We start from the raw sequence: 12,489 nt of genomic DNA on the forward strand, positions 1-12,489 counted from the left end.
TATTCAGTCTACAAGCTTAGGCCTGAGCTTACTGTCAGTTGTCATTTTAATTCTCCATCTTTCTCCGATTCTGACCTTTCTGTCCTTGGCCTCCTGCAGTGTTTCAATTGAGTTCAAATCAAGTTCAAAGCGCAACGGTTCATCTTTTGATTGGGCATTTTACTCAGGACTCAACACTGAACTGAGTTCAATAATGTTAGATTATAACCTTTGTCTTTATCATTTTCTTTTTCTTTGCTTGTTTCTTTTTGCTTTCAGGTCGCAGCTTTTCATGATCACATCTACATTAGACACATCTTTTGTCTTACTTGTCCCATCACTGATCTCTTTTGCCTTGACCCTTAAACCCTTTTGTCACCTCATCAGTCATGTTTTCCACCCTATCACAGACGCTCTCTTTATTCCCTTTCCCACTCTCCACCCTTTCACTTGTTCAAAACATATTACATATTCTTCCCAATACAGTTGAAAAATCAAAGAAAGCATTAACTGTTTTATTTGTTGTTATATAGTTTATAATTAGACTATATTCACTTATCTGCAATTTGCACACATGTAAAACAAAAAGCTGTGCATTGTGTTATACTGTATGTCTTGCCGATTAATATCTAGATTATCTTGCAACATGATACCGATTCATTCCAGAAATGTAAAAGAGGCAAAACCAAAACTGGGTGACAAGTTATTCCAGACCATTCATGCTTTAAAGTAGTATATGTAAAGTAATATTGGTTAACAAACTGTAGAAGTCCAAAAATACTTGAAACAATTTCAGACCTTTTTCTTGCTCCAGATAATTGTGCACTCCTTCTTCAAAGTCGTCTTCATTTATAACTTTGCGTTTTACTGGTCTTCTACAAAGAATTGGTTTTGTTGTGGACTCATCAAATTCAGGATTAATTAAACTGAAACAAAAAATATACAAACATATGGACCATATTATATCCTCTGTTTGAAATACAATTACATTTCCACTTTCAGTTTGCTATGTGTTACAAGCTGTGTCATGCACTTTTCTAATTGCACTGTCAAGTATAGTCTGTATTTATTTGAATAGGCCAAGATTTAAGAAAGGAACAAGCAAAACCATCAGGTCCATTGTCACTGCAATCAGCCACTGCTACCATGTATACCACTAACCCACCCTCTGTGCAATTTCTTGAGCACAAAAGCACAGAAACAAAACTGCGGCCATTTCAAGAAAAGTATTGGTAAATAAATTCCTCTCCTGTTCCTCAAGACAATTAAGCAAAACCTCAGTGGACTATATTAGCCTACAACTCACCTTAAATATTTTCTTCCCTGAAGAAATTTCAAGTTCTCTATAAAAGGACACCTGCAAATCCACATCCAACATTTTTTGGTATGCTGTTCCAAAAGGCAATGACCCAATGAAAGCAATCTAACCTATCTCTTTGCTTAAGGATTTTTACTTGTACCCTCTTATGCCATCACCCCAATGTATATCAACTAATCTACCAAACTGCATTGAAACTCCCATGTCTCTCCAAAATATATAACCCTAACTATTAAAGCCTGCCCAAAGCAACACATGCTTAACTATTCTTGTTGATGTTCTGTCTTGCATCATGAAACACGTGTTGGGTTAAAAAATTGATGAGGAGGAAGTATCAGATCGGTTGACTGTACTAAAAAGCTGGTAAGTCACTAGGACCAGGTGAGATGCATCCAAGGATTCAGGGGAAAGCAAGAGGGGAAATTGCAGAGGCACTGTTCATAATTTTCCAATCCTCCTTAGAGATACAGGGGTGGTGCCAGAGAACTGGAGATTGCAAATGTTAGGTCTTTGTTCAAAAAAGAAGGCAAGGATAAGTCCAATAACTATAGACCAGTCAGCTTAGCCTCGGAGATTTCTAAAAATGATAATTTAGGTCAAAATTAACAGCCACTCGGGCAAACGCCAGCAAAGATTTGTCAAGGAAAACAAACTAATTCTGCTTGAGTTCTTGATGAAGTAAGCGAGAGAGAGTAGATGAAGGTAATGCGATTAATGTGGTGTATTTAGACCTCCAAAAGGCACTTGTTCAAGTGCCGCACGACAAACTTACGAGCAATTGAAATAAAAGAGACAGTAGCAATATGGATACAAAATTAGCATCTTGATAGGAGAGTGACTGATTGTTTTTCACTGGAGGAAGCTTTATAGCAGGGTTCTCCAGGGATCGGTGCCAGGATTTCTGTCATCTTGATACACATTAATGACCTAGACATCGGTGTACAGCACACAATTTCAAAATCAGCAAGTGACATAAAAGCTAAAGTACTGTGACATAACTAGGTTGGTGCAATCAATGGATAAGTGGCAGATGAAATATGATGCGGAGAAGTACAAAGTGATTCATTTTGGTAGGAAGAATAGATACAATTCTAAAAGTGGGTGTAGGATTCCTTTTCCACTCTCGAAGCAGATGAATGGTTTCTCCCAAGCAGAGTGACCTGTGGGCAGACATGAACAGATCATTGAAGGTTGCAGGACTGTATGAGAGAGATGTCAAAGCATATGGGATCCAGAGCTTTATAAATAAGGGCATTGAATACAAAAGCAAGGAAGTTATGATTATTGTGTAGAAGATACTGGTTCAGTCTCAGCTGGAATAGCGAATCCATTCTGGGCACCATACTTTAGGAAAGATGTGAAAGCATGAAATATGGTACAGAAAAGATTTGCAAGAATGGCTCCAGGGTGAGGAAGTTACATAGATTGACTGAAGCTAAGGCTATTCTCCTTGAAGAGAAGGTTGAGAGAAGATTTGATAGAGGTGTTCGAAATCTTGAAGGGTCTGGACAGATAGGGAGAAACTATTCCCATTGGTGGAAGGATTAAGAACCGGGGGCACCAATTTAAGGTAATTAGCAAAAGAAGCAATGGCAATATGAGGAAAACCGTTTTCACACAGTGAATGGTTAGGATCTAGAATGCACTGCCTGAGTGTGGTGAAGGCAGGGTCAATTGAGGCTTTCAAGAGGAATTGGATCATTATCTGAAAAGGAAAGATTTGCAGGGCTATGGAGAAATGGCAGTGGAATGGCACTAGGCGAAGTCCTCCTGCATAGAGGCTGCTTTGAAACAACAGGTCAAATGGCCTTCTTCTCTGCTGTACCGATTCTATGATTATAAAAGTGTGCTTGACTTAATCTTCATTTGAATGTCCTTAACACTGTTTATATCTCGACATGTTCTTCTACATATGAAATCTTCAGCTTATTGTCCTAAACAGCTTTTAAATTTTGCTTCTAGTTATTAATTTCTCTGCCCATTTCACTAGTTTAAATACTCCCACACTTTTCTCTTCATCCTCTCTGGAAAAGCACTGGCACAGTTTAGTTTAGCTGAAACGATCCTGTCTGTACAACTTTCACCCGCATCGAACCCATCATGGGAACCTGTCTCGGGGGCAGGGAATTCATATGGTGTTCGTGGAAGTGGAAATGACTAGGGTTGGGAAGCATTTTCCGATCAGGGCCATTGTGATCTCCTGGACTCGTTTCGATCGCCTCAGGGGGTCGGAGAGGAATTTCCCAGATTTTTTTTCCCCATATTGGCCCTGGGGTTTTCACTCTGGGTTTTCGCCTCTCCCTGGAGATCACATGGTCTGGAATGGGGGGGTGGGGGTGAGTTAATAGGTTGTGATGAACAAAGCATCGTAGCTGTGAGGGACAGCTCGGTGGATAGGATATTGGTATGTAGATAGGCTGGAAAATTGGGCGGGGATCCTGGATTCAGGATTCAATCCTGGACCGGGGAGCGGCGCGGGCTTGGAGGGCCGAAGGGCCTGTTCCTGTGCTGTATTGTTCTTTGTTCTTCTTATCTCATTTCCCTAGAAGCAACAAAATCCTCCCTTCTACACTATTTGCCAATCATTTTTCAATGCATCTCATCTGCTTCATGCTAACTGTTCAATACTCTGGGATTTAAAACACTAATAATACTAAAAAACTGAGTGAATTAACTTTGGATAAGAATCACAGACTGCCTTAAATATATTACAGAAGGTACTGCCTGCATAGAAACACATATAACCAGTTAAAAGATTTAAACATGTATCTTGGATTTAAAAAGGATTGGATTTCAGATGTACATTTTGGCAAAATGCAGACTGCCCCGAGGCATAATGGAATGGGGGCTAGCTAAGAAGAACCGCATTCTTTCAGAACAATGCAGTTACAAGTACAATTTTTATCAGCATAGGTCAGAGAAAGTACAGATTCCCAGACTCCAAAATGAATAGTATTATTCATTTTTCTGATATAGGTAGCTCAGCAGATCAGTGGGAACAGAAACTTTTGACTCCATGATTTGTGTCATGGAAGTTGCTAAGAGACTGTGGGAAAGAACATAGAATCCTACAGTGCAGAAGGAGGCCATTTGGCCCATTGAGTCTGCACCGACCACAATCCCACCCAGGCCCTATCCGCAAACCCCATGCATTTACCCTAGGTAGTCCCCGACACTAAGAGGCAATTCAGAATGTTCAATCCATCTAACCTGCACATCTTTGGATTGTGGGAGGAAACCGGACCCGGAGGAAACTCACGCAGACACGGGGAGACTGCAAACTCCACATAGACAATGACCCAAGCCAGGAATCAAACCCAGGTCCCTGGCGCTGTGAGGCAGCAGTGCTACCCTTTGAACTCTGATTAGCGTTATAGAAGTTGTTAAAAGACAAAAGGATAAGAGCTTCCGGATTCTACAGACCAATTTATTAATGATTACCCATACCGAAAATTATTGATTTATAACCTGGTAGGGATGAACCAGAAGGCGGGAAAATTAAATTTGGAAATGTATAACTATGTTGACGAATGTAATGTAATTCAAGAGAAGTGTTGGACTGCCTAATGCTATCTCTTCCCAACGTACGTTGGTCAATAAAGAACGTCTTTCACTGGGATACTGCTGTGTCGCGAGTCTTTGTATTAGCCAAATTTTGGCAATACTTAGTCTCTGAAAAGAAACCCTGTCTACACTAACTGACCTAGGTTGTGTAACTATAATAAATACTACCCCTTATAATCCTATTTTTGAATCTAGCACACAGCACAAGACCTTTATTCTACTGTCCTAGTATGACTAGTTCCAATATCACATGGTTTTTGGAGTGGCATGGAGTGTGTACACAGTGTAATACACAAGGCAAACAATTTAAAAATGAGAAGGGTTCGTTTAAAAAGGAGTTTCCTCAATAAGGACCTACAGCACCATTCAAATTATCTCCCTCTTCTCAGAAGTGTGCATAAAAAGGATTACAATAACTTGTTTGCCACAGTAAATATTTGATTGTTCATTTATTAGCAAATTTAATTGATGGAACAACACAATTGGCAATTTTCTTTCAAGAGTTAACTGCCCCAAGCATCAATTTAGAATTTAACCATTATCTAATTATATTCTCAACAGATTTGTCTATCATAGTGCACTTAGTCTCAAATTAAAACAGGATATGATGGGGAGATTGCTGGACTGGTAATCCAGAAGCCTGGGCCAATAATCCAGGCAAATCCCACCATGCTAATTTGAGAATTGGAATGCAAATTTAAAAAAACAATTAAAAGCTGGAACAAAAACAGAAAATGCTGGAAGGTCTCAGGAGGTCTGACAGCATCTGTGGAGAGATAATAAAGCCAATGTTTTGATTCCGGGTGATCCTTCGTCAGAGCTAAAGACAAAGAAAAAAAAGGATGATATTTATACTGTGACCACCCTGCTCTCCTGTCCACATGTCTGTCCTTGGCCTTTTGCAATGTTCCAGTGAAGCCCAATGTAAACTAGAGGAACAGCACACTGTCTTCGGATTAGGCACTTTAACAGCCTTCCAGAATGAACACTGAATTCAACAACTTCAGAGCATGAATGCTGTCCTCCACCTCCACTTTATTTCCATTTATTTTATTTCATTTCTTCTTTTCATCTTATTAATCCATTTTTATTACTTCATATTTCTATTTTCCACTTCTAATATCTCACTTTCCATCTTGTTTCACCCTCCCCCTCCCCCACTCGGGCCATCTGCCACATTCCTACAGTCTGCACCTTTGTTCTGCCATTTACACATTCCAATCACTTAACTGATGCTTTTAGCACCATTCCTAGCCTTTATCATCACCATTTACATTCCCTTTGTCCATGTCATTCCTATCAATCACAGCCTTCTGCACCCTCCTCAGTATAAATCTCATCCTTTTCCTTTATCTTTAGCTCTGACGAAGGGTAATCCAGTCTCGAAATGTTAGCTCTATTCTCTCTCCACAGATGCTGTCAGACCTGCTGAGATTTTCCAGCATTTTCGGTTTTTGTTTCAGATTCCAGCATCCGCAGTATTTTGCCTTTAAATAAAAAGCTGGTAACAGCAAAAGTGAGCATGATGCTGTCAAATTGCCATAAAGACCCAACTGTAATTACAGTAACATTGTAGTGTGGGCCAAAAAGTAGATTCAACAACACTAATGTAAGAAACTATTTCTATTCCACCTGGTCACTAGATTTTAAAAAAAACTCATATTCAATTAATTTCCCCAATTATAAAGTGAGACATAAATCTTAGAATTCCTAGGCCAATGCAGGACAATTGTGCAAGTAGCTTTTCAATATTTATATGGTGAGTACACCATAATGCCTTCAAGTAACTATCAATATTAGCATTCATTTCATCTTATTACATAATTATTACCCAATTATTGTTGAGACATCTGGAAGTTTAGTGCTCTTTTCACATAGTTCCACTTGTTCATTTTGTTGAGTTTCTAGTAATTAAAACAGATACTTTAGCACACAGTACAACTTGAGTATTTCATTCATTTTTTCCCTCTTTTTCTCCTGAAGACCATGTTGCCTTGCTGAAGTACAGTTACAAGCAATTTTCCTTTTGAACCTTACACAACTAAATTATTTACACATGAATCTTAGAAGTGACTATAGATAGTTATTCAAAACACGAGAGGAATCACAGCAATTCATCTGCACAGGTGGAGGCTGCATAGCCAACTCTGAACCTATCCTCACTATACATTTACGCAAATGCACTTGAAGCAAATCATGCGCTACTACATTTTTTTTAAGGTCAGGTAATTCAGCAACAGAGATTGGGATTCCATGATTTAACTTATCATGGAGAAACCTCCTGAGGTGTTGGGGAAGCCCTATTAATGTCATTGAAATACATTTGTACATGCCATTTTCAAATTCACCAAACAATCTTGTTATATTGTTGAAACATGCAAATAATAAGTACAGCATGCTTAATGATGGGGAGAAAGGGCAGATTACAGATGGTTTTGGACCAATAGTTCTCAAGGTTTTCCAGCACCGGCCTTTTCCTCAGTGGGGTCTGTTGTAGAATAATGATTAAACGCTTGATTGTTATGATTAGTCAACAACTCTATTATCATTGTATCATGTGACTACTAGAACCATAGAATCCCTATGCAGAAGGCCATTCAGCCCATCAAGTTTGTACCAACTCGCTGACAGAGTATCAGAGCCAGGCCCTTGCCCCTGCCCCATCCCCGTAACCCCACACATTACTAGAATGGTGGAAGACAAACTAAATGGATAATGCATTGCTGAACGAAAAAAGACCAATGTCCATTGCTTGACTAAACTGAAATTGTACTTTTAAGGGGCAACAAGGGAGGAATTGAAGTTCAGAAATAGTATTTGTTGTCCATCTAACTAGAAAGCTCATTTTAACAATACTATTACACTTCAAGATTGTGAAAGTCCATGAGATAGTGCAGAGAAGATTTATTTTTCACTCATTTACTGTATGTGGGCGAGGTCAGCATTTGTCATTCATTTCTAATTGCCTGTGAGAAGGTGATGGTGAGCTGCCTTTGTGAACTGCTGCAGTCCACGTGGTGTAGATTCACCCATTATGTTGTTAGGGAGGGAATCCCATGACTTTGACCCAGCAACAGTGAAGAAATGGTGATATATTTCCAAGTTAGGATGGTGAGGGACTTGGAGGGGAACTTCCAAGTGGTGGCATTTGTATGTCAGCTGCCCTGGTCCTTCTCGGTGGTAGAGGTCAACGATTTGGAAGGTTCTTTCGAAGGCGGTTTAGTGATTTGTGGCAGTGCATCTTGTAGATGGTACACACTGCTGCTAGAGATTGAGGGGAGATTTGAGAAATGTACAAGATTATGACAGGTTTTCATAAGATAAAGAAAAGCTAAGGGCTAGGGAACACAAATTTAAGATTTGGGATAAGAGATACAGGGGATACAAGGCAGAACTTTTTTTTAAACACTGAGTGATAATAACCTGGATTCCCTGCAAACCAGAGTGGTAGAAGCGGAGGCAATCAAAAATTTCAAAAGGAAATTGGATAAGCCCTTGAGAGAATAAACTTGCAAGGCCATCAGGATAAAGCAGGTGAATGACTGGATTGCTTTAAAGAGAATGGACATGACTTGAAGGGCTGAATAGCCCCATTCTGTGCTAAAATGTCCTTATGACTCTTAAAGAGGAATAATTCTTGATCCAACAAATTCTCAACTATTGGATCATACCTAGACAAGTCCACATGTACCTGCTATAAGTTGGAGTCTCTGTTGTGTTGCCTTTTCGAACTCGGAAACACTTATCTTCTGTTTCCGAACTTTACGGTCGAGGAGCAACTTTTCTTCTGTGGTATCTTCTGCTGGCAAACTTAAACCGAAGCTGTCATTACTGAAGAAAACATGAATCATTTAAATAATATGCTCTGACAGTCTTCAACACTCACTTTTAATCTTCATGCAGAACGACATTTAAAATTCTGATTGAAATTGTTCAATGGCAGTGCAGCGCAACAATGTGGAACTGAGCCATGCAGAACAGGAAGATATCATGATTCTCAGCCTATGCTCATCTGCGGTGCTTCCAATCTATGTATGTAAAAAGAATTACCAGTGCTTTCACTCCTTATCCCAATTCAGTAATCCTTATTGAAAAGTGTGCACATGCAAATGGGAGATAAAAGTAGGATTTGGCTTGCCTATGGTTCTTCATACAGTTAAATAACTTGCAAAAACCAATGGCATAGGATCACATACGAGTGAAGATTATTTAAGTGATGCCTAAACCTTTAAAAACATAATGCTGTGGGAATAAAAACTTCCATTTATATAGCACCTTTCATGATCACAGGATGACCCAAATTGTTTTACAGCCAATGAAGTACTGTTGGAGTATAGTTGGTAGCTGTTGTGATATAGGAAACATGGAGACAATAGCAAGTTCCAACCGAGGGTATACCCCTGCCAACATCAATATGATAATGATCAGATAATCTGTTTTTATGACACTGATTGAAGGATATACATTGACAATAACACCAAGGATAATTCCACAGCTCTTCTTTGAAATGGGAGCTTTTATATCCTCCTTGGAGAGCAGGAACCTCAGCTTAACATCTCATCCAAAAGACAACAAGCGGGGTTTTACAGCCCCACTCGAGCGAGACCGGAAATTCCCACCCAGGTCAACGTTGTCCGCCCCTCACCCACTTCGATTCCATGGCCGGCGAGGCAGTAGCATTTTCAACAGTGCAGCAGTTAGGCTGGAGCATCAGCCTTAATTTTTGTACTCCAGTCCTAGAGCTAGCTCTAAAAATTCTTATTTCATTAATTTATATACCTGCCAGATGATAATTTTGCCTTGTGTTGAGATTTCTTTTGCACAGATTTTTTCTTTTTGGAATTTGCAACCTTAACCAAGGAGGATTCCAGCTCTATTAAGAAAGCAGAAAGTTTGTTCAAGAATTTATAATCTTATTCCTATGAACATAACATAAAGATCCGTGAATGAGTTATACTATTTTGGGGTGATTTGGTATCTCCAATAATTCAGTCGATATAATCAGTAACTGAACCAGACAGACCAGAGCCAATCCAGAATTACAACACCTTCCGATAAGATTTCTAGGTGTTGACTTCGTTTTTTTCCATTTTATGCATTTACATAAACTATTCAATGCAAGAATGCTGTATTAAAAATACACGTCATCTACAAACATAACTGCAAGAAGGTGCTATTGCTACCCACCAGTTTGCATGAATTTCTTCAGAAGAATTCTTGGTGTGTAATCATCTAACGCCTCCTGAGGGTTTGCTTCTACAGTTTTTGCTTTCTTCGGTGCTGGAGAATTATTTCTGGTTGATTGAATTATGGATGATACAGAAGGCCTCTTAATTGAAAAAAACAAAGTTTCCTTATTAACGAGAAAAGAACTTGACCAGATATTTCTCTCATGTTCAGTATCAACAGCCCTCCCTAATAAACCAAAGGCAATCTTATTTGCAGGTGGCAATGTAACATTGCATAGGACTGAACAGAAACCATATTACTGAAATTAGTCACTGGAATTGGCACAACTCCACTTTTACTATTCTCACCTATTTAAAATTACTTTTCACAGGATGTGGGTGTTTCTGGCTGGACCAGCATTTGTTGCCCATCTCTAATTACCCTGCAGATAGTAGGAGAATGAACACCAGACTATAGCCATTTAGGCTAAAATTATGGAATCATGGTTAGTAAGGAAAACAATTTTCATAACCTCAGAATGTCCCAAAGCATTTCACAGTGAATTAATTACATTAGAAGTGTTGTAACGTTGGAAAGACCTGCAAGGAATACGGGTTTTCATTTTTTTTCCTTGCACTATGAATTTTAAGTATTGTACTTTATAACTTCCTTGCAAACATTTGGTAAACAATTGGTTAACTGTTGGATTGTGTTCTCACGGGAGATTGCTGCTTGCATTAGGTTAGGCATAAATAAAGGATGTCAAGCAATGATTAACATATAACATGTTGTATGAAACTAGACATGCAATGAGACAAAGGATGAGAAGTTAGAAAAATCATAAAGATCAAAACAATTCATAAAGATTAAGTTAAAGAATTAAGGAAATTAGAACAGTTTAAAATAACCGAGCCCATATATGAAATGTATGGTTTAACAATAGGAAACAGGAAAAGGACAATTTGAAATGACTAGGTTGTTTGGATATTTTGAATTGTATTAAACTCTGATTGTAATTGTGCTACCAAAAGTGTTACCAAGCATGCCTTAGACTTAATTAACTGTAGTTCAAGACATAGCTATAGATTGTATTGACTGTCTACTGATGTAACTGAATGGCGTATCATGGTCTATTCATATAACTGTGAACAGTGCACTGAACATACTAACCATGTTACAAATGGTGGAAGACAACTATTTTAGCAAATATGGTTGAAAAAATGCTGGGTGCGACCGCAGAGGAATGAGCATCCATGCACAAGTGAGCTAGACCGGGCAAGAGGGCCAGTGAAGACGGGACTGGACCAAGCGAACCGTCGAGGACAGGTCCAGGTAAATATGAGCGAGTGAATGTGAGAGGAGGATGGTAGCATAGGTAACATCACTAGACTGGTTCTAATGATTCAACTAATGAATCTGTAATATAAAGCTAGTCACAATAATGGTGACTATGAAACGATCAATTGCTTAAAGTAAAAGTTTATTTATTAGACACAAGTAGGCTAACATCTGGGTGTGGTTGTTCAAGCTAACATGCAATAAGCAATTACAAGGTCTAAATGTATATTGGCCTTTTGAAGAAAGGCATCTTTACTCCTGTACACTAAATCCTCTTGCGATATTGTACAAAACCTTAGTTAGATCGCACCTGGTGTACTCTGTATAGGTTTGGTCCCCTTACCTAAGGAAGGATATACTTGCCACAGAGAGAGAATGCAACAGAGATTCACCAGGCCATTTATGGTGGGATTGTCCTGTGATAATAGTGTGATGAGATTGGGGCTGTATTCTCTCAAGTTGCGAAGAATGTGATCTTGTTTAAACTTACAAAATTTGTGATGCACCAGACAGGGTAGAAGTAGAAAGGATCTTTTCCCTGACTAGGGTGTCTAGAACCAGAGGACACTGTTTCAGAATAAGGGACAAGCTACTTAGGACCAGATGAGGAGGAATGTCTTCACTCAGAGGGTAGTGAATCTTGGCAATTCTGTACTCCAGCGGGTTGTGGAAGCGCTGCCAATGAGCATGTTCAAGACACAGATCGACAGATTTCTTGATGCTTAATGACATCGAGAGTTATGAAGCTAGCATGGGAAAATGACACTGAGGTAGATGATCAGCCACAATCAAGCTGAATTGTGGAACATGCTCACTGGTTTGGACAGTCTATTCCCACTCCTATGTTCATAAACCCTTCACAACAATAGATTTAAATAAACTAATGTTGGTTTCAGGTGAAATAGCATAAAAATTGTTTGTTACTCACAGCAGTATTATATTTCACGCAACTTCTCCGTTTTGCTTTAATATGGCTGCGAAGAACCATAGTTGGAGACTGCTCTATATTAATGAGCTTTTTGGGAGAACTTGCCGTTTTCTGTAACCTACTGCTTGAAGAGAAAAATAATTAAGTTCTACAAAACCAGCAAAGAATAATCTGTAGGTGTCACATCATGCTA

At 39.0% G+C, this 12,489-nt stretch overlaps 1 protein-coding gene across 6 annotated transcripts in view; it reads right to left on the bottom strand.

Annotated features, from left to right (window-relative positions):
• LOC144492665 (uncharacterized) overlaps positions 1-12,489 on the bottom strand; it is a 76,645-nt gene that overhangs the window by 58,659 nt on the left and 5,497 nt on the right. For 4 of the 6 annotated variants that reach the window (XM_078210953.1, XM_078210951.1, XM_078210952.1 and 1 more), the window contains exons 3-8: positions 12,297-12,420; positions 10,049-10,190; positions 9,641-9,734; positions 8,553-8,692; positions 6,693-6,765; positions 778-905 (exon numbers count right to left, since the gene is read on the bottom strand). In XM_078210953.1, the coding sequence (XP_078067079.1) occupies positions 778-905; positions 6,693-6,765; positions 8,553-8,692; positions 9,641-9,734; positions 10,049-10,190; positions 12,297-12,420 (701 nt within the window). The remainder of the gene's footprint in view (positions 1-777; positions 906-6,692; positions 6,766-8,552; positions 8,693-9,640; positions 9,735-10,048; positions 10,191-12,296; positions 12,421-12,489) is intronic. The other 2 variants (XM_078210955.1, XM_078210956.1) reach the window with 1 other exon arrangement.

The sequence above is a fragment of the Mustelus asterias genome, chromosome 4 (assembly GCF_964213995.1).
Source record: "Mustelus asterias chromosome 4, sMusAst1.hap1.1, whole genome shotgun sequence".
NCBI classification, from domain to species: Eukaryota; Metazoa; Chordata; class Chondrichthyes; order Carcharhiniformes; family Triakidae; genus Mustelus; species Mustelus asterias.